This window comes from Hermetia illucens, chromosome 2 (genome assembly GCF_905115235.1).
Source record: "Hermetia illucens chromosome 2, iHerIll2.2.curated.20191125, whole genome shotgun sequence".
Taxonomy (NCBI): Eukaryota; Metazoa; Arthropoda; class Insecta; order Diptera; family Stratiomyidae; genus Hermetia; species Hermetia illucens.
The window spans coordinates 50,124,615-50,147,806 of NC_051850.1; the positions used below are offsets into that span (position 1 = coordinate 50,124,615).

The 23,192-nt window shown below is 41.1% G+C and overlaps 2 protein-coding genes across 5 annotated transcripts in view; one reads left to right on the forward strand and one right to left on the reverse strand.

The window, feature by feature from the left end:
- Window positions 1-6,784: 6,784 nt before the first annotated feature.
- LOC119649873 (active regulator of SIRT1-like) lies at window positions 6,785-7,460 on the reverse strand. The gene has a single exon (XM_038052249.1). The coding sequence runs from the start codon at window positions 7,310-7,312 to the stop codon at window positions 6,854-6,856; it is 459 nt and encodes a 152-aa protein (XP_037908177.1). The 5' UTR covers window positions 7,313-7,460; the 3' UTR covers window positions 6,785-6,853.
- A 228-nt stretch (window positions 7,461-7,688) lies between these two features.
- Window positions 7,689-23,192, forward strand: part of LOC119649871 (serine/threonine-protein kinase unc-51) — a 94,143-nt gene continuing 78,639 nt past the window's right edge. The window contains exon 1 of one of the 4 annotated variants that reach the window (XM_038052243.1): window positions 7,689-8,608. In XM_038052243.1, the coding sequence (XP_037908171.1) occupies window positions 8,519-8,608 (90 nt within the window). In that variant the 5' untranslated portion in view covers window positions 7,689-8,518. The remainder of the gene's footprint in view (window positions 8,609-23,192) is intronic. The other 3 variants (XM_038052244.1, XM_038052245.1, XM_038052246.1) reach the window with 3 other exon arrangements.

A 23,192-nucleotide genomic window follows, 5' to 3' on the forward strand; every position in this document is an offset into this window, starting at 1 on the left:
AGAAATCCGCTTTAAGTATAGCATGGGATGCCGATGATCACGAAGAAGTTAATATTGGTGTATCAGTCGTTTAGAAGCAAGCGAAGTTGGTCTCAGAGGCTGATTTCGAGGAAGAACATAGTAATCCATTGGTATATTCATTGACGGCATATTACTCCTGCCTGCCTCCTGGGGCCCTCTGCACATGGTTGCTAGCATTTCGGGAACCTAACCTTTTGACGTCTACCGACAGTTCGCTTGGTCATTTTGGGTGTGTTGAGTCTTTTCACGAGACTATTCTTATAGCTTGGTTTGAGGCTAACTGCCATGTCCTATGGGCTGAAAATCTTTACCAGACTTTGGGCTTTTTGAGGAATTAGAGAATGTCACTTAATAAGCGATGTCTCATTTGTGATTTTCGAACCAACGAAGCTTTTCATTTTTCGCCAAATGTTCCGAATCAATGGTTCATTCAAGAATGCTGGTCTACAGTCTTCTGTATTGTTTTTTTTTGTTTTTTAAAGGACGGTTGGAGAGGAGGTTGTTGAAAATAGGGCACTGTATAGCGTTGGTGTTAAATCAACTTGCTTTTTTCTAGCTTTTATTGTGAAATACAACTACAGGCCTTCGAACTGCCTACCACAAATGCTATTCCGCAACCTCTACGGAAATATCATTACAAGTTTGTCTACATACTAAGATATGCTGAAAATACCACAAGAAACTTGAATGGAAGAGCACAAAATGTTCGGAACTGCTTTTGCTGTTTACTACTTACTTAAAAAAAATTTAGTCATGACGGACCAGGTGATTTCAGTTATTATTTTCAGGATCTAAACAAAGGAACGAGATTTTTGAATAATAGACAATATGGTGGCGGAAGTGTAATCGCTACTGGAGGATACAAGGATCAAATATTCGGTTTTTAAACAAAAAAAAAAACTCTCGATATGTGAAAATTCTTCATGAGGAGTTTAATGATAATTTGGCAGAAAAACGGGATCAACCATTAATTTTCAAGCAAGATAATGCTGGATTTCACACTGCAAAAATTAATAAGGAGTATTTATGGCAGTAACAAATTGACGTTCACAATTGTCCAACAGGACCTCCAGAACTAAATATAATTGAAAGTTGTTGGGGTCAGCTGGCCCGAATTGTTTACGTTGAATCGAAACAATTTCAAGACGCAAATTAATTAAGAAAGGCCGTTATCACTACATGGATGACGACGGAGCTAAATTTCGAGAAAATATATTAGAAAATTGTATGAAAGTTTAGCAAAAAGAATGACCAGGTGATTATAAAAAAGGAAGGAAATTCAATAAAATAAAAATAATTAAGTCATCACGAGTCGCATACCGGTGACCACAATAACCAAACTGTCACCAAGACAGATTTCTATGACTACCGAGAAATGCTGCAAGATACCTGTGCTCGACTTAATGATTTGAAGGACGCTCTGCTGCCTGAATTCCGGCAACGTGCAAAGCTGCTGCTGAAATCGCATCTCTCGGGGGAAAAATAAACGCTTTAAACATGTTCCTTCCTGTATTCCTTCACTGGTCCAGGGACCGTCACCTACTACTAGGTTCTCATTCCGAATGCGCAACCTAAATTCTGCCGTGGAGAAGATGAACCCGCCTCATAACACTAGGGATGAGTGCAAGTTTGAGTTGCAGTACAACATCACCACCGAATTGACTCGCTGCACTCTTATTTTTACAACAGAGCAGGCACGTCCCTTGCATGTGGGTGTTTGTAAGGTGCTCCGGTGGGGGGGGGGGGGGGGTGAATTCAGACCGGTACATCATTCTATAAACGGTCTCGTGGCTGCGATTGGTTTTCAAGGGATTTTTCGAAGAACACAAGAAAAATAGCGAAGTTCCTCGGCAACTCTATGTAATCAGAATCTTCTTAGTTTCGTGCAGATCCACGAAGGCAAAGCAGTGTTGCAATTTTTAACCGCCATACCGGCCCATCTATCCGTGGTGATAGGGAAGAAGTTGGTAAGTCGAAAATGCTCACTTTTCAGGAGAGCACTTTTAAAGTCTACACTGTTCTCCAAAATCGTACATTTGAGTCCCAGACTTTGTTGTTGATCATAATGTGTTGTTTTTTGTAATACTATTTTATTTATGAAAGGAAATTATATCAAAATTATTATATTTCGGCCACAACTTGACTTATCTAATTTCTCACCTCACACTTACCTAGTTATTCACAGTGTGTACATGAGAAGAGTTAATGAAAAAATACGCTTTTATAAGACCAAGTGTATATAAATCGTATATTCTTATGAAAGTACAGAAGTTGTATATATTTATTCAAACTATGAAAGTAAAACTTAGAACATCAGGAAAAATATAAAAAAAATAAAAATATTAAATGTAATTAATCTAAAATTAACAGAACTTTTTGAGTCATATAAAAAAAATAATGTTAGTGCTTAAATAAAAATATTAATCTTCTTCATCTGGATTAATTTCAACTAGGTCAAGATCTAGTGGCTCCAAATTATTCGTTTTTAAATTTTTAGAAAAGTCATGAAAGGCAGAGTCAATGAGTGGAAGCAAATGCAGAATGTCTTTTTTCTTTTCCTGACTTATTGTTACTGGTCCAATGAGCTTTAAATTAACACTTTGCCAAAAATTTGTATTTTCCTCTAATGTAGTTTTGAAATGCATTTTGACCTCACCGTTCCTGTATTGGAGCCATTGAATTGGCATCCATAAATATTTTTTCCCGGTTAGGTCAACTTTTTTCACATAGAATGGACCTCCTTTCTTACCTAGGAAAGCAAAGTCATAAACATTGTCCATTTCCATCTTTTCGGCAGTGAAACGATGTTCAGTCCTTGCCATTCTAACTAATTGTATCCAATCGTTTAGATGATTGATTTTCATTCTCCTGGTTTCCTTTTTTTTCTACTATGGCATGGTCACTGTCACTGTCCATTCCATGTGACTATGACCACTTACTAAAAATGTATGGTTTATTATTTTTAAACTATCATTGTTTTGCATAAAATACAAAAACATCAATGACAGTATACTATTTTCATTTTCACCTCCGCATCCGTCTTTTTTATCTTAACTTAGTAAATGCTAATAAAGGCAAGAAGCAATTTAGTTAGCGCCTCTTCCTGAAATCGACTCATCCCACATGTAGCATACTGCCTTATCAATTCCAAGATCATGTACCGTCAAATTATTGCCTTTCATAAAAGGATACCGATGTTTGCAAATAAGGTGTTGGAAGATACTGTTGAAGATCAAAAGCATATAACATTTTTTTAGATAGTCTTTTGCGCACAATTTATCAGATCTTTTAGATGAATATGCCATCTCAGCCAGTGCTTGATGAACATCCCTTTTCAGCGATTAAATCTATTTTTCATTGCCTGAGGAGGAAATAATTTTCATCTGAAGGATATCACATTTGTGGCAGATGTTTTTTGAAACTTAACCTCATTTTGTGAAAGCATTGAGAATAAAATGTAAGGGAAACTGGATTCAAACTAGTTTCTTTATACATTGATGCATTTGTGATTTGTGAATCAGAAGATAAAAACTTTTTGAAGTTTGTAGTCTACAATAATGATACGCCGGGAAAAAATTACTATGATTTCTAATCTCTTCTAGTTCATATTCAGTACCCTTATTTTCGGGGGGGGGGGGGGGGGGGGGCAAGACCTCGTTGATCTGTAGAAATTATTCCAGATGATGATAATTTCTTTTTTTGCATAACAAGTTCAACAAACCCTTTGGTTTCTTCTAAGGTTTTTATGAATCAATTTTTACAAATTGGGACGTGGTTATTTTGGATAATTAAATTGTATAAACAAACACAGGACCTCGAAATGGTGGAATTTAACATTTGTGTGTTTTTTTTTTGTTCTTAAAAATAATAAATGAGGCTACATACGGTGCTCTCCTATTGCGGTTTCCCAACCCCCAATATTTTTTGAAACATACCTCTCTGTCTTCATTGTTAATTCTTTTAGCACAATCCATTCGGCAAGGTGTCAATGGCTCCATACGTCTTTCACGAACAATTTTTTCCGTGTACATTGAAACATAAGCTCCCAGTATTTCTTTATAATTTGCTTTTTTGTCTTCTTTCCCTCATTTGCCTCCCTTTTGACATTTCAGAATAACGATTTGCGCATTTTCTTAGTGAACGTGCGCCCCCCGGATGTAACAGCGTTGCACGAGATGCGCTGGACAGGGACCGGTTTCGCGCTTGCGAGGCAAATTTAGAAATATAACCCTCATAAACGTTCACGCCCCTACAGAGGAGACTGCAGAGTCGGAGAACGATACCTGCTACGAGGCAGTGAACGGACCCTCAATGACCTGTCCCAAGTATGATATCAAAATCACACTTGAGATTTCAACAGTCAAGTAGGGACGGAGCCCGTATTCCAGACGATACGTCGGCTCCCATAGCTTACATAAGGATACCAATAATAACAAACTGCGGATTATTCAGTTAGCAGTATCCCATGAAATGGTTGTTGGAAGTACCTGTTTTGTGCGGAAAGTGGTCCAAAAACATACGTAGGCCTCTTCAGACGGAACCACTCTCAATTAAATTGACCACGTGCTGATTGAACGCCGCAACCTCTCAGCCCTGATGAATATCAGAACAAATATGGGGGGGAGGCAATTTAGACTCGGATCGCTATCTCTTTTGCATAGTGCTCCTCGAAAAACAACACCGCCTACAATGCCCTCTGACAATCAGGTGAAAGTCAATACTGAACCCATTCATAACACCTATAAGGGGTAAATAGATGTCGCAATTTCCGCAGCTAACAGTGGTCCTGAAGACAAAGCATCAACAAATGATCTGCACAACCCATTGAAGAGCGGTATCATTGATACGGCCACAAACATACTTTGCTCCAGTCACAAAAGAAGTCGGAACGGCTGGTTCGACGGTAAAAGTAAGCTAGAAACGGAACGGAAGAATGCTGTATACCGACTAATGTTGCATTCTCAAAGAAAGCGGTCACGCGCAGAGACCTACCAAGAACTCCGTCGAGCAGAGAAGCGACTTAACAGACAGAAAAAGGAAGCTTGGAAGAACAAATAGGTCTGTGAACTCGAAAAGTACAGGGAGCAACCGCACAAGGCGCGGAAGTTTACCAACAAGTCAGCAGGATGAAACTTTATACACCTCGATGTCCATCCTGCCGAGACAAAGAAGAAAATATGATTTCCGACAGAATGGGTATATTGGAGCGATGGGTTGAATATTTAGATGAAATGCTCAACAACCAAAATATCGGCGGAGTTGGAGGTTCCGCCAACTGAAGACGACGCACAAAAGTAAGCTAGAAACGCACCACCAGCATAGAAGAAACAGTCCGTGCAATTCACTGGCTTAAAAACCATAAGTCACCATGAGCCGATGGAATTACAGCCGAATTAGTTAAATATGGAGGCGACCAACTATACCAAGCAGTTCATCAACTGATGCTCAAGGTGTGGGACAGCGAATCAATGCCTGACAATTGGGAACGAGACTTTATCTTTCCCATACATAAAAACACACGTTACTGAATTCCATCTATAAGATATTCTCCACTATCATGCTAGGTCGGATAACGCCATACGCTCAGAACATCATTGGCCCATACCAAAGAGGTTTCACTCCAAGCTAATCAGCAATTGATCAGATTTTCTCTCTGAGAAACTGTTGGAATATGAACGTCAGCTGCACCATCTTTTCATCGACTTTAAAGCCGCCTATGATAGCAAGCCAGAGTAAAACCGTACAGATTTGGGTATCCCGACGAAATTAACAAGACTGACTAGGCTGACCCTTACCAATGTGCGAAGCCAGATAAAAGCAGCAGGATTACTCTCGAGACCATTCAACATCAACAACAATCTAAGACAAGGGGATGCCCTATCATGCGTCCTTTTTAACCAGGCTCTAGTGATCAGTGATGCTAAGGTAAATGCGAGGGGTACGATCGTCTTTAAGTCCACCCAACTACTGCCCTACGCTGACGATATCGACATCATGGGAAGAACGACCCGAGACGTACAAGCTGCTTTCATCTAGATCGAGTAGGCGGCGCGAGATCTTGGGCTGCACATCAATGAAGGCAAGACAAAATATATGGTGGCAACGTCAGCACCAAAAACCAACCAACCAACGACATCCAACCACACTGGTCAAACGGGAAAAATAAAGATAGAAGACTTCAACTTTGTGATCGTTGATAATTTCTCCTATCTAGGGTTGAAAATCACAACCGATAACAGCTACGACGATGAAATCCGCGCACGCTTGTTGGCTGTTGTTGTTCCGCTCGAAACTCTCATCATAGGGTCAAAGCCCTTACTGTACAAGACAATGATCTGGCCAATCCTCATGTACTCCTTGGAGATGTGGGTTCTTGGCAAGGAAAATTGGAAACTCTTGGCCGCGTTCGAGAGAAGAATCCTCCGAAGAATTGTTGGCCCCCTACATGAGGATGGACAATTCCGTAGCCTACAAAATGACGAAGTCTATGAGCGATGCCATGACCGTCAGATTGTGGATGGCTCAATAGGTTACGGTAGGCGAGTCACTTAATCCGTATGGATGAGGATGATCCAGCCCGGAAAGCCTATAAGGTCAATATCTATAATCGAAAAAGAAGATGAGGCAGACCCTGCCTGAGATTGAACTGATAAGCGAAAATGACTTAGATGGAACAGAAAAGTCGAAGATGCCCGAAAACGCACATTCGAATAACACTACATTTGTAGAATCATCAGAGGATTATCTATTAAAAAGCATAAAATTAGTTTTAAAAAAAATATATTCATCCCTTAAAAATCCTAAAAATAAGATGCACATTGACTTCCACAATCTAACTAGCAAAATATTCTCTCTCAAAAGCTTTAAAGTCCTCCTCAGTGAATATCGACACTTCCTCCTTTGGCTGCTCCTCTTCCTCATTTCTCAGCTGTTTCCTCTTGACATGGCCCATCAGCTTATCTGTGATCTTCGAGTCCATTTTCTTGGATCCTAGCCTGAGCAGCTTCTGTAGATTCTCCTCAACTTTCGACTTGCGTTGTTCAGACATTTTCCGTAGGTCGTCCACAGTCAGCTTCTCTGAATGTTGTATTTTCTCGTAGCGAACTTCATTCCCGCGGCGATTTTTGTACTTTCCAATTAATTTCTGCTGTTCTGGCATTAAATCGAACAACGAACCATTGGTTCGCTTGGAGGAATGTGACGGCGCAGAGAACGCGTTTTTCTTTCTTTTTGTGTCTGAGAGATCTTCTTCGACAAGCGCGATACTTCGTTTTAACAAGGACTGAGACATGACCGGAAGCAAATGCGCCGCTTTATGCTTGTAAACTATTGTTAAAAAGGAAAAGATCGAGCCAAACTAGCCCGTCCCGCGAGGTTTGTTATTATTTTGACAGCGACTTTGAGGTTATTGTTTGCTCTTGTTGAATGTGGAGTTATCCACCATGAGGTGGAAATGAAAGACTCAGCCAATAGACGTCATAAAAACATTCGTTAGATGAAAGTGTCACATTAATATTAGATTTACTTGTCTGAATATTAAGATAACTTGGACCCTCACTACAATCATTAAAATAATCAAAATATGTCTGGAATGTCAGAAAAATTTGTACACTCTTGCTAAAAACCCCTCCTCCCATTGCAGCCAATATCAGGGAAGCAATCCTCCTCACATTTGACATTTCGCATGTCCCTCACTGTGCATGTATTCGCTGCTTTGAATTTTTCAGACTTTTTTCTGTGCCATTAATTTCAAATGCACAAACACTGTAGTCCGTGCGCGACCAAGAGAAAGTGCTGTGTTCCCCCGTCAGGATTAATATGCAACATTTGCAAATCGTTACGCCCATAGCGACCCAAATCGAGTGCCGTTCCTAGTCCTTCGAAACGAGCGTTGTCAATATCAGAATAGTTAAGTGTCAAGTCGCGAATTACTTTTCCGCATTGAGTTCGAGTGTCGGCAAGGAAAACAACAAAATCGATTCATAATATTCTTTGTATATTGCGTCTATTTCCACACGTTCAAGGGGAGCAAACGCGGCGAGTGTGTGTGCGTGTTTTGATGGATTTCTGATTGTGTGCGGTAACACGCGCAACGCGGCGGAGGTACTTGGTCGTGCTCGGCTGGATGGTGTCCGTTGCCTTACGTTGACGTCTGGGTCTTGTGTGCGGCGCACAGGCGAGAAATGTCAAAATAGTTGAACTTTTCTTTCACGGTGTGTATCGTCAGAAATCGTCTCGTCGGGAGGAGGCATTAGAAAACGGCAAAGTCGCAGTTTCAGTGAAGTTCGCGTAGCGTAGTGGAAACAAAAGTGGAATTCAGTGCAGTCTATGAGAAATAGTGATTTATCCCGGGGGGAAACGAGCTTTAGTGTCGGTGACTTAATTTTCCGCCCTCGGAGCGTTCAAAATCGCTCTACGCGTTCCTGCCAGGTTTCGCACGCTGGTGCCGTTTTGTAACGAGTCGCGAGGCCACCCGCACTTGTAATCCGGATGCAACATGGAAATCGTGGGCGACTACGAGTATAATAACAAGGATCTCATCGGACATGGAGCGTTCGCGGTCGTGTTCAAAGGCAGACACCGCAAGGTAATTCGGCCAGCCCCTGGCCCAGCGCTCGCTTTGTTTATACAGACGGAGCGTGCAATGAGGGCACCATATAAACTAATCAATACACTTCGTATCTTCATTCACTGGACGCTTTCCTCCATACCCCAAGCCTTTGAGTGAGGAACACTTGTCCAAACATGTGCCATTGAATCGACTCGACATAATTCCGCTTGCGACCTTGTGTAACATCGCACGGGAGTTTTACCTCAACCTGCCAGCTCCGTCGTTCATTCACGTTCGATAGCCAGCCCCAGATCGCTTTTGTTTTGATTTCGAGCGAATCATTCCGCTTTGCTCAGCTGATTCCATTTACGACGTCTTCGCAGCGCAGAACTTATGGGAAATTATTATAATCAGCTCGTTCGCGAAAACTCGTTTTTATTGGGCTGCAAGAACGGAACGGTGAGGTGTGGAGCTGTGCAGACAGAAGACAGGCAGCCTGCAGCCAGCCTCGTTACGGTGGTGGCCCATTCGAACGCGGGGCATACTGTTCGGCTTCAATTAGATGAACTCTGCGGTGCTGGATAGGTGTGGGAAGATGTTTACTCAACCATTTGTCTCTGCATCCTGGAGACGAAGCTGCCTGCGGGAACGGGTCAATTTTGTAATTTGATCAGTTCGTGCGAAAGCTTGCAATGCTGCCCAGAATTGCGTTCGAAGCCGGAGCACAGTCGTGGCCTTGAGCTTATCTGAAATGAAAATGACGAAATCTAACGATTTGCTTGAGATACGCTCTTGAGAATCTTCCTAACGTGTAATTTCAAAGTAGAAAATAGTAATTGCAATGTGGGAGCTTACTTACATCAGCAGTCGTGACCGAGCTCAACTTGCTATGGCTGATTTGAGAGAAATGTCTCAGAAACACTTTCCAAACTTTCTTGGAATCTGTTCCAAATATTTAATTGTTAACAATGATGTAAATATTTACATCAGTCCGAACTTTATCGCTATTGATTGTGTAGCAGACCACATTAGAATGTGTGCTCATTTTATAACGAACATTTCTTAACAGAATGACCCATTTTTACATTAATTAGAATTGCTGTCGGTAACCAGGTTGTAAGGCTTTGATATATTATTTTGATTCTCGGTTTGGAAATGACGGTAGAATTGAAAGTATAGTACCCGGTAACGATAATGGTAGCAGGTTTATGGATTTCTACAGCTTCCATCGCCTCAAGGTCAGTTGGGTTTCAACTGACTGACACCACACCACTTTGCGATCAGCAGTAGATTAGGGAGTTAGCTCCTGAATGTGCGTAACAAAAAAGATGCTGACATCTGCCATCGACAGGGATCAACATCTGACGGTCGCTTATGTTTGCGTTTTGTTTCCGCCACCTCTCGCAGGGTTGAGACCCGCCAAATTTAGCATCGACCGCCTGTATGACCCAGCTGTCGGTCTACAGTTGTGGGGCAATCTTACTAATCGGACCGCAGATATACTGAGTACCCCCAAAAAAGGGTATTTTCTCCGGTTCCACGCGGGCCCTGACTGCTGAATCGTGGAAGCGGATCGATGAACGAAAGAGGTTGAAGGCTCTATTGACCGGTGCGTGTGATGGCGGGTGTGCCGTACTCGAAGTCCGATACCGAAGAAATCTTGGGAAGTTCAGGGTAGTGTGCGCCATGGCAGACAGAAAATCAAAAGGGGGACGAAGACGTCTACGGTTTCGTACGAGGGCAGAGGCAACTCATCAGACGCGGTGGAAAAAACATTTCTCCACGGTCCTTAACTATATCATATTCGGTGAGAATACTCTTGTGGATGAAATGGCTAGTGACCGTAACATACGGTCGCAGCACCTGCAGTTACTGCAGATCTACTACTTCCACTCGTACGGAAATCTTGGGAATCCGAGGTCTTTCCCATAGAGTGGAAGAAGGGGATGATCGTTAAGATTCCAAACAAAGGCACCCGTCTTGTGCGCGATAATTGGAGGAGTATCTCGTATCTACGTCTCGAAAGTTTGAAAAACAGACCACGTTGATTTTCTCCCTGGATCCTCTTGCCTTGACCATATTAACACCCTGCGGATCATATTGAAATAGTGCGAGGGGTTTCGATCTCCATTTCACCTATTCGATTTCGAGAATGCTTTCCATGGCGGGAAATGGGCGTTTCAACTCGAAGTACGAGTCGTATTTACGAGAAGATCTCGGTCTCAGTGTGTACCTACGGTGCGTTAGCCGTAGGTTAACGGTAAAACTGAAGGAAATACGGCGAACTCGATGAGCTGCTCTTCTGCAACGATTTCCCAGTAAAAAATATCGGAAAATTCTATTTTCTGATGAAAAAATGTTTATCATCGAGGGAAAATTCAACCGACAAAATGGTCGATGATGATCAGTACTAGTGTTCACAATTCTTATGAAGTCAAAGAAAATACTCCACGAGTCCAACGTCATCATCATTCGACTTCTGTCATGGTATGGTGGGGCGTCTCATATCACGGAGTAACTGATATTCATTTCTGCGAGGCTGCTGTCATGTGCTACACCGAGGTAAAATATCAGAGAAATTCGAATTCCAAGGCGGAGTCTGCCAGAATTGCATTTTGTCACCGTTATTTCTCCTTATTATTGCTCACGTTCTTCATTCTGCCTTCCCCGGAAGACCTGGAGGAATTCAATGGACCATAACATCTTTCCCTCAAACAGCTCGACTACATTAATGACATATGTTTGTTCTCTCACCGGGCCATAAGCCTTGGCGGTTCATTTGGAAAAAGAGTCAAGTAGATTTGGACAAGATAAACACCAACAAAACCAAGGTGCTCAATCTGACAGGTTATCGCGCTCGTCCTATTTCTATTAATTGGCAGAACATCGAAGCTTCGGCTTATTTGTATATGTAGGAAGCGTGGTTTCTGCCGACTCCGGCACTGCTTTGAACCTTGTCTAAAATCTGGAAATGTAGCTATCTTAACACCGAGATCAAGATAAGATTGCTCCGTATTAGTGTTCTTTCTGTGTTTCTATATGGGAAGTGATCGCCACTGTCACTCGAAGGTTAGAATAACTGTCATTCTACAGCCGATTTTAAAGAATTAGTAAGATTTATTGTCTCGTGGCTGTAAGTACATATAGACGGCTCGGATTCGCAAATATGCACAAGCTTAATGCTTATGTTATATCGACGCAGGCTCCTTTCAAATTAATACTGATCTTGAGTTTCATTGCAGATTAGCTGAAATTTAATCCAATGCAGCTTCAGAGCACTCAGGCTTTGGTTAGACCCATTGTACTATCCCCGTAAATCGCCTATTCAATGGCTCCCCGCCTACGGCGTTCGCAGGCTTTTACAAATTTGAGAACATTCTCTAGAGGCAGAGAGTGTGCAGATTCTTCATTGAAGAAAACCTTACCGAAGTGTCTTCGCCTGAGATCTATGGAGTTCAGGGCCATCTCTATTTCCTCCTCACATTGGTTGGCCCCACCATTGTGGATCCAGACCCTTGGTGGGCCAGTCTGTTAGACCACCCCCGTTCAGTCTGCCAAATTCCAGCAGCACCTGATGACTCCACGCAAACTGGCGATTGTCGGAACAGATTCGAATGGTGCGACCCTTCTGTCTTCTGGTGCCATTGGCATATATCTCCACGTGGAATATGGTCGTCATTTTTTTGAGAAGTCGTGCTAGTTCCATAATCTGATTCCCCTAGAACAACTTTGCGCTCGATCCGTCTTCCATGGCTGACCCATCGGTGAAGATTATCAAGTCTGTAACTCTAAACGACTCATGGCCATTTAACGACGACTCTTCTATTTTGGTGATTACGACAGAATGTTTCTTTTCAAAGCTGTTTGTCAATTAATTTCCAGATGGACGCATGCGTCGTTGGCTGCTTTCCTTTTCACTTCGAAATAAATGAGGAACAAATTTAGGATAGCTTCGGATACTACAGTCGGCGTAGTGCTCATTGCTCCAGTAATACTTAGGCAACCAAGCCTCTGAATTTGCATTAGCAGCTTCCTGCTGTTAGCAAAGTTCAGTCTCGGACACCAGACGATGCACGCATGCATCAAAATGGGTTTTATTATGGATGTATACATCCAATGAATCCGTTGCGGTGAAAGTCCCCACGTCTTATCTATCTCAACACTGATATTGTTCTTGAATATGGTGCTTCCTTGTTAGCTTGGAGTCGAGATGTACTCCTTAATACTTGATTGTTTGTACCAGCTAAAATTCCGGCCCTACTAAGGTGAGTAGCGCATAACTGCCCCGGTTGACGTTCATAGTGAACATAACTAGTCCAGTCTTCCTTGCGATCACCGTGAGTCCATTACGGAGGCAAAAACTGGATTTCTTGCATAGTTGCATTCAAATGGTCACATACTGTGTCCGTAAACTTACCGGTAATTATTACGACTAGATCGTAATAATGTTTGCGCCAAGAGCTTTTTGTCCTCCAGGAGGCATAACAAGCTGTTCATTACCAGAAGACATAATAGAAGGGAGAAAAACCTATGTGAAATATGTGGATGTGGATTTTTCTCCGATCCAGCATGCGAAAGATCCAATTGATTAACAGCGGTTCGATTCCGTGTTGTCTTGCTGTTAATGTGGCATAATTGAAGGCACCTTCAATGTCCATAAATGGGCCTAAGGGATATTCTTTTTTGGAAATCGCCTTTTCAATTTTTGCCGTGAGCTCATGGAGTGCTGTCTCCGGGGATTTGCCTTTCTGGTGAGTGTGTTGCCTATAGGAATGTGTGTATGTTTCTGGCTACGTTCTTTGACAAGGATCAGCTTCAGCTTTGAGGTTGCCTCAAGACAGTTAGTCCCTTCCCCAAAGCGTCTCCACGATGATATGATGATCTTTGGGGTTTTTTGTGCCTCTTTATACCGATACCAGTCAGCGGCTAAATCAGACTTCAGAGCACGATTGAGGAGCACCCTTGTCATTCTCCTCTGTTTTACCGAATCCAAGTTCCACCATGGTGTTTAATCCTTCTTTGGCGTTTTGAATGGATAACTTCCATCGAAAGCTTCCCTCATGCTAGTTGTGATCATCTGGGTTGTCTTCTTAATTCCAGCAATCGATTCGATGCGCCTCCCAGGGATCGTGATTCGGGCGGTCAGTTGTATTTTATATATCACCAAACTTGGCCATGTCCATTACGATATCAATGCTCTTGTGATCCGAGAGTGTGATACCGTTTGATACTCTCTACTCTCCTACAAAATCCGCAATGTCAGGGGCTGCCACCGTGATGTCGACGTAATGATGGAATTTCTCCAGCATATGTGGTGGCCGTTCACATCACATCGTGCTATCACCCCCATGACTTTATTTTTGGGATGTTGAATAGCTCTAATGAATCTTCCATTGGGAACTTCTTCTTTGTCATAGGGGAAATAAGCACCACCAAATCTCTTTATCTCTTTGATGAGTTTTTATGGTTAGTTTAGCCGTTGTTGTGTCGCCATCACATAAGTCTTTAACCAAATTAGCCTGGAGGTCTTTTGAGACCATCGTGCAGGAGCGGGATCAATCACTTCTATTGTCATACAACAGTCGATCGTATTTTCGTCGGATACAAGACCCATCTATCGCTTACGATAGCCTTGGTTACAAAAGCCAGCCGAGCCCTCTTTGCTGCTTTTTGTGTTGAAGATTTCGGATCATCCGAGGACTGCTGAAGATTCGGTTTGCCCTTATCCGCAGGTGTCCTGGATGCTCCTTTCTCCTCAACCTTGGCAAGGCCCGCGGGTTGCCCGGTGGCGGTTTGTCCGAAGGCTGTTTGCTGTCTGAGGATAGATGCCTACCCATGGGCAAAAATTTAGCCTCAGCAGGTGGCGCCGATTGGAGCCCGAGGTTAAGAATGCTGAGACAAGCTGTCTGTTCGGATAATTCGTTAAGGACTGACTAGGTTTTTTTTTGTTTCTTGGTTTTTTTTTGTTTCTTGGTTTTTTTTTGTTTCTTGGTTTTTTTTATAATTGGCTGTCATGATCTCAACTTTACCGGGGAAAGTAAGTCGATCTCGGGAAAGCCCCTTTTTATCGAGACAAGGCCAGTGGGAATTGGGTGTCGCCGGGTACCCAGAGTTCACCATCTTAACCCCTGTGGCCATTCAGTCCTCGGCACGATAGTCATACCTTGGCTTGGGGGTTTTGATTACCGTTTGGCTTCAGGCGTCATCTCTTGTTCTCTAGAGGATGTTCCTTACTGAGCTCCCTAATCACGACGAGGTAGGTAAGTCGAAGGAGTAGTAAGTTCTGCATTTAGTGTTGGAGGATTTTGCATTAATTTTTCTATGTTGAGTTTGGATAATTTTAATATTCTCGCGCACCTCAAACCGCAGACCAGAGTTAAAACATGTTGGTATGAGTTGAGTTACATGAATTCATTTCCTTTTGTCTACCAATCGGTGAATGCCAAGTTCTTGGCATGCTCTTCTAAGCAATTTAAATCGAAGACGAATTTGTCAGTCAGTTGAGTAATTGCTATACTGCTCGGGAAACATTTTAGGAAGTCCCAAAGTAGGGTTGTATTTCGTAATGTTTCTCCAATTCCCAAAAAAATATCGACTTCTGTTAGTTTTTTATTTTCTCTATAGTGCTCTAAATTTCTTTCTTTCCTTTTCACATCATAGTAAATTATGAGAAATTACAGAATTGTGTCAATCTGCATCATGAGTTGAAGAACGACGAGCTCCTCCGCAATTGGTAAATTCAAGCCTTTAATACATTTAATGTATAGCTTAAGCCAGTTCCAACTGGGGGTGTATTTTTTATATTTTGCTTTGAGGTTATCGAAACTTGATATTTACCTGATGAAATCGCTAAAATGTCTAATTTGCCATTTGCTCCTAATTGTGATATAGGAAATGAAACACACCTGTGCGCCATCGTTATCGATTTGCTGAAATGTATTTTAACTTCCTTAAGGATTCTTGCACTGTTGGGCCCCATGTATTTCCGGGCATTCGTCGGTCATCTTGGGATTGTATAGCAGCCAACAATGAAGTTATCCTCCGTTATCAAAGCGTCTCAGGTTAGGCTACCCCGATAACACGACGCAGGCCAAATGTTGACGAGCTTGGGGCTTTCAAGTTATAGTGATACCAGCACAAAAACAAGTTGGGAAACCGGAAGCTGGAAGCTTCAGGTATGAAAGGTTTTGTGTATTTCTTTTAAAAGGACATTTGAGTTTGCACTTGTCCTTTTAGTATGTAGTAGGTAATATATGCATATGTTATGTGAGAATATCCACTTTCGCGTGATATTGACATTCAAAGCCTTGAATTTGCACAGAAACGGCAACTTTGGCCTATTATAACTTTGGTAGTAGTGGTGTGATTTCAACCAAGATTGTGTTCTATACTATAGCCTACATTGTTGCTAATTCTAGGATGAACTTAAGGGGAGTTTGCACTCAATTACTAAAAATTATAGCAATATAATATTATTAACTTTATTTGAACAGATATCGATGTGGAGGGTAATTCGGAGTCTAGGCACTATACAGTGGCAGGCTTTTGATTTTTTTCAGATTTTTTGGTTTGGTAGTTTCTGAGAATGGGTCATGATTCATTAAATCCTTCCACATTATGGACAAGGTAACATAGAGAATGTCACCGATAACAAGAAGAAATAATATTGGTGTAAAATGCAACCCTGGTGCGCTTCGCTTTAAACTCCAAATTCCTTGCAGATTTTATTTTGATGCAACACGTCCCATTTTGCACTGTCATATGTCACTCTGATAACAGCTATTAGACAGCTGTAGAAAATTGTCTTGAAAAATCTAAACATCGCGCACTATACCAAAATAATTCGCAGGGTGTTAATTCAAAGGCCACAGAACGAAAACCAATCTGCTCACTGAAATAAAATCCGATTACATATTGTCCTAGGAAGGAATTAAGGTGGATTCGTCCTAACATTCAAAGGTTGCGGAACCGATGAATGGTAGCAGTTTTCTAGCTCTGCGAAAGGGATTTCAAAAAGGTACCTAGAAAAGTTCTACGCTGATGCATGTATTGGAAATTGAGAGTGGGCAGGCAGGTAGGATACTCCACACAATGAATGCTAGGGAGTAGCGGATAATTGTCGGAAGAGGAGTGCAATAGAAAAAGTTTTTGCGGATTAGTCTGCAAATGCCCAACGAAGAAGTTGAATTGAGTAGTTAAATGTACCTCCTTGTGTCCATTAGAATGCAACACAAAAATATAGAAGGATCTTATCTCCCTTTTAAAACTAAAAAGGATTTAACACGACGTTTTTTCATCACAAACTGATGAAAGAAGGACAAAAACAACTGTCAAAAATAGTAACGAAACCAATTCGCCACACAAAGGATCTGTCGTAATATCGTTCTGGTCATGTTTTCCAGGATTTGGAAAGTGGCATTGTATGGCCAAGCTAAATATCTTAGACAGTAAATTGTTCGTGTTTAGGACGAAATCGTTTACCAGATGAGAGAACACGAGAAAAAACCAGCAGAAATTAATATTCTTTGACTACTGCTCTATAAACTATAGATAAGAATTTCTTCAGTTATTTATGTCGTTTTTTCGGCTGATTTTATAATGGAGAAAAAAGACAAAATTTTAATTTTTAAATTCTGAATAATGAGTTTTTATGGCTCAAATACTGGTATTTTGTCTAAAGGCAAAAACTCACTGAGAAAGAGAACAAGTGGTCCTCGAAATACCGGTACATATACAATAAAAACTTATTACTCGGCATTTAAAAATAAATTGTCTTTTTAAGGTTTTGTGCAAAACAAAAATATTGAAATCGGTTTACTGTCTCTCTGTTTGTCTGTCTCTGTGTCACACGCATTTTTCTCGGAGACGGTTATAGCGATTAACACCAAATTTGGTGAAAAGGTGGGAACTGTGAACGCTAACGTATACAGTGAGTTACATCCTTTTATGTCGAATTTCAGGGGAGGGGGGGGTCCCATATATGCAAAAGAGCGGTGTACATTTTTTTTCACCAAATATAATCATGAAAGGTCTCGATCAGTACTTTCCGAAGCTGGTCTTAATTTTGACATTTGTTGGAAAGGTGGGGAGTGTGGGGGATCGAATTTGGCCATTTCTTTAACGGATCCATTCTCAGAAACTATTCAATGGAAAAATATGAAACAACTCAAGAGGCTGTCACTATATGGTGCTTAGGCTCCGAAATACCCTCCATATCGATACCTCTTCAAATAAAGTTGACGATAGTATATTACTATAATTTTCAGTAATTGGCTGCAGAACCCCCCTTGAGTTCATCGTAGCACCGCGAGCAGCAATGTAGACTATAACATAGAGCATGATCCTACTAAGTTTGGTGGAAATCGCACTATTCAACAAAGTTGTCACTTCTTTGTAAATTCAAGACTTTGAATGTCAATATCACCCGAAAGTGGATATTCTCACATAATATATGCATATATTACGTGCTACGTACTAATGGGGCAAATGCACATCCAAATGTCTTTATAAAAGAAACACACAAAACCTTTCGTACCTGAAGCGTCCAGCTTCCGGTTTCCCGACTTGTTTTTCCATTATGTATAAGAAAGGATAATTGAATTTTTGACTATTGGTAGTAACAGTTCTACGATCGAACATTAAGCACTGTCGGTATATCCGGTCCGGAAAGGAAATTTGATCATTTATTTTGCAATTCCTAGAACTCATAGACAAGAATATTGCATCTTGGAACTGCTAGATAGTGTCCGCTTTTGAGATTTTCTAGAAACGTGGAATTTCGGCAAGTTCTCTATTTTGCACACGTTACCTCGGTTCCTGCTACTGAACATCCACAATAGATATTAAAATTTCAGGTTTATTGAGAGACTATTGAAGTCAATGGTTGAGCAGTTGAGAGTTGTTTATCTTCGGCAAAACAACTCTTCGTTCGCTGGAAAATTTCCACAATGCCATGGAAGACTGAATATACAGAAGCAGAGATAAATTATGCATGAGATAAACTCACTATTTAGTAGTCAATTAAGTTTATGTGTTCATGTTTTATTAAATTAGAACTCACCGTGAATAATGCCAATAATTCTAAATCAAATGAGCGGCATGCACTCGTTAGTTTCAGTTCTTGATGATACGTTATTTCTGAAATTTTCCTATTTAATTTTCATCTTCAAAGTGTGCATGTCTTCTTGGGCAGCAAGAAATAATATTAGATTTATCTTTTTTAAGCTACTCTGCCGAAGTAGAGTAGTACACCACTTGTTTCCGCCCTATGGAGAGTCGTGGAATTTTGCTGAAATCCTGCTGATCTCTGATTTGCACCACGAAAGTAACATGTTCTTAAACGATTAGAAAGTTCCTTTCCACAATAGAAATTCGTCGGCATGTAAATAATGTATACATCTCTCAATGCGGTCGCATGGAAACACCAATAAATTTCTCGACAGTTTGTCGGCCCCGGTATAATGTAATTATTTCTTCAACACCCCTTCATTTGTCGGCTGAAATGCTGCGGTCAAATTTTACTTTCAGAATTTTCGAATGTTTTGGATTCAATTTCATAATTTGGTGTGTTAATTAACGATTGATCTTAATCGCAATTAGAATATGTGACATCAATTTCAATTTTATCGCTTCTATCCACACTTTCTAAAAGAATGTAAATAAAATAAAATATAATTGGTTTTTTCCTGAAACTTTAATATATAGGGTTTAAGAAACTAGGGGCACTACCCGCTTGAAAAGCCATCACTAATAGACAGGAATTCATCAGGAAACTAAAAGATGTGACCGACATCGGATGAACGACCAATTTCAATTGACGTCGAGGACTTATTTCCAAGCATCCCAGTGGAGGAGGCGCTTTTGTATCTGGAAGAGTAGCTACTGAGTAAAAATTTCACATCCTTGGTGTGGAAAAGAGAAACAGGGATGCTCATGAAACCTAATATTCAGAGAGGTGGCAATGGGAACCCCCTTTCACCCTTTTTGACTGACGTATTCATGGACAAGATTGAGAATGACCTACATTCTGAAGATCTGGTCAAAGCATCTTCTTCTTTTTCTTCAGCCTTTGTCCTGTTCACAAGCGGGGTCGGCTCGTCGTGATCGGTTTCGCCATTTGGCTCTATCGAATGCCTGATCTAGGTGCAATCTCGAGGCTTTTAAATCCCCATCCAGCGTATCAAGTCACCGTTGTTTAGGCCTGCCTTTTGGTCGTTTACCATCGACTTCGATGTTCAGACCCATCTTGGCAAGTGAATTCTCGTTAGCACGAATTGCGTGACCATACCATCGAAGACGCCTCTCTCGCAACTTTTCCACGATCGGTGCAACCCCATAACGCGGATATCCTCATTTCGGTTGTGATCCAAACGTGTGACGCCACTAGTCCAACGTAACATCTTCGTCTCCATTACTTCAAGACGCCGTTCATTGTCTTTTGTAGTCGGCCAACACTCAGAGCCATAGAGAGCAACAGGACGGACGACATTGCGGTAAATTTTAGATTTGAGATGTTCGTTGATACGTCGATCACAAAGAACACAAGTTGTGGAACTCCACTTCATCCAGATTGCGTTAATGCGTAAAGCAATTTCATAACGCAGTTCTCCATTGGCTGATAGCGTTGAATCGAGGTATTTCAATCGCTCAGTTTTGGGCAGATCGCTGCGGCTGACAGTGATTGTGTCTGTTTAATGGGGATCGGACGTCAAAAATTCAGTTTTGTTTAAATTCAATCTGAGATCATGTTGCATGAGACGATCATTCCATTTTTGGACAAGTTGCTCGAGATCATTTTTCATTTCATTCAGATGCTTGGAAAGCATCATCTGCATAAAGTAGTGTGTAGGGCGCTGGACGTCGGATATCCCGTGTGACAATGTCCATAACAAGAACAAAGAGAAGTGGTGAGAGGGTGCTTCCTTGATGAACACCAAAAGAGACACGAAGCGGTTTTGATACACACGCCATGCTTCGAACTTTACTTTTCGGATCGTGGTAGAGCAATTGAACGCAGCGCACGAGTTCTTCTGGCACTAAGTGTTATCGTAAAGTAGATCCAGGAACGCAATGTAAAGAGGGCGATGCTCCTCACGGTGTTTCTCCATGAGTAACCGCGCAGCGTGTATTGCGTCAAATCCGGCTTGATTCACGGGCTAACTTGCTTACGGTCTGACGCCGTCCATGCGTCAAGAACCCTTGCCCATTTCTCGACAGGACCGGGGCCCGTCCTGCCGTGTCGACTGAGGTGGACGCCCTAGCTTTTCTCCGGAGCTTGTGACTCAATCCGATCATCATGTTTGTAACGACATTATAAGCATTTTCTTGGTCGACCTGTCGCGGGGCCTGTCACCAAGAGAGATCAGATAGGATTTAGCATAGTAGAATAGCTCCAACTATACTCTATTTATCTCTTTCCTTGATCTCAGCATTTTATTTTTGTTTGTCAAAGTATCAAGATGATATTTTTACCATTGCCCATGAGACAAAGTAGAGGAGATGCTGGAGGTCCTGAATAAGGTATATCGGAACTTTAGATTTACAATGGAAGTAGAGGTCAATGGAGAACTCCCGTTTCTTCATTTAAGTATCATTAGAGAAGAGAAGAGAATCTCTTTTGACATCTACAGCAAACCTACAAACACGTAGCAAAGGATACCAGATAATTCGAACCACTCCCATTCACATAAATTGGTCCCTTTTCATGTCATGATCCATCGATTGTTCACCGTGCCCCTTAGTGCAAGAAATAAAGACAATGACATCCCCCCGTTAATAACTTGGAAGGGAAAAGAAAAATAATTGTATTTTATTTTATTTCGAATAAGTGGTCGGTCGTAACTAGGAAACAATTTTTGGTCCTTTGATCCAGTGCCCTATTTTGAATTAAAATCTGTGAAAACTGTATCCTTTTCTTTATACTTTACTTATTCTAAGGCTCGATAATCGTCACAACTTTCCATGCAAGGGTGACGAGCTCCATTTTCTTCTCGAGTTTACCTTTCCAGCTTCTATATTTGCTATCTGTTTTCGTATTTGCACGGAAAATAGAGAATAACATATTCTCGTAATTTGTTATCTAAATATTCAGTTTGGGTAAAGTTCGATGAACGACCCGTTTGTTTTCGTCGTGTTGCTGATGCATCATATTATTTCGCAATTCCTTCATTTCTTTTAATGAGAAGGTAATCTTTTCGTTCTTGCTTTCGACTCGATTTTGGCCTTATTCACAATCCGGATTTATCTTTTATCTGTTTAAAAAATCTAGTTAACTCTTGAAAAGTTAGTCATGACGCTTTATATGATGAATCGGTCAATTCATGTGGACTTTTGGGGACAACTCACCATTTAATTCCGTTATATCTCATGAAATTTGCTTGTTGCTAGATCGCGAATAAATTTAAGTCATTCACAGTTGGTCGTATCAGAGAATATCGATGTTGTATACGAACTGATAACGCAAAATCGCATAGCTTGAAATCTATTTTCAATCTTCATTGCTGACGCTATTCCTGCGTTGCATTCGTGGAGAAGTGAAACGGAGATGCGAAAACCATTTATAATCTGCTCGTTCTAGGAAAAAAATGAACAACGGAAAAGGAGGAAGAAAGAAACTTGCAGATATTCTTGCGTGCTGGTTTTCTACAACTGTGCGAAGCGAATTCTTGTTAAAAATGAATTCCTGCATCTGTCCATAATACGTGTTTTGTTCGGCGAACCCTTAAGCATCCCATGAAAATACAAGTGTGGGAATGTTTGTCTTCGCGTGTTTTCAACTTTTTACCACGAACCCAAATGGTGAAAGATAAACAAAATTTATAAAGAGGCTTCTTGAAGTTATAGGAAGAATATCCTCAAGGATGAAAATAAAAATTGTACAATCTTGAGTTAGGCAGATTACTGCTAGGACCACTAAGCTGGATGTCACAATTGATTCTACTTTAGTAATTTCATGGTATTGGACTTTCTTCCACGTGGTTTCCTATGTTTCAGCTATACATTTTCCCTCTTCAGTTACTAACGATTCGAAAGATTCAAATGTTTGGATGATGGTCGATTTTGTAGTCTGTTTTATCGCCGCTGAATTGAATTAGGTTAAAAACTGCAACGGAGGAAGTGATATATCTTTGAAACTGATGACTGTGAACCGTCGTCTGAGTTGAAAGGATAAACTCCTTAATGTGGACTATGCAGTCTTACAGGCAATTGTAAAAGGCCAGTTCCATTAAAAATTTTATTGGTCTTTGTTTCATGACAGATAGGTTGTGCTCGGGTCGGTTCTGGCGCAACGACTAACCAAGTGTTGCTTGTAAGCCCTTGTTTTACAATAAGATTGTCAATAATGAACGCATGTGTGTTCCATGGTGTACGCCTTATAAACTCCTTTGACGATACAATTCGATTTAGTCCGCAGATCAATCAATATTGATTGTAAATGTCAGTTGTTGCTAATTTCTTGAGCGTTGAACACCGTTACTTCCGATGTCTCAAAGTATAGTTAATTCTGAGAATTTTGTTTTTAATATCGAATTCAACGATTGTCTTCCTAGCATGATGTTATAAGATAGTAGTGACCTTGATTAGGTCGAATGAACGCTTGTCGATAATAGGTAGGCGCCCT

Excerpts from the sequence above, each read along its gene's own strand:
- LOC119649873 (XM_038052249.1), bottom strand. The coding sequence starts at position 7,312 with ATGTCTCAGTCCTTGTTAAAACGAAGTATCGCGCTTGTCGAAGAAGAT.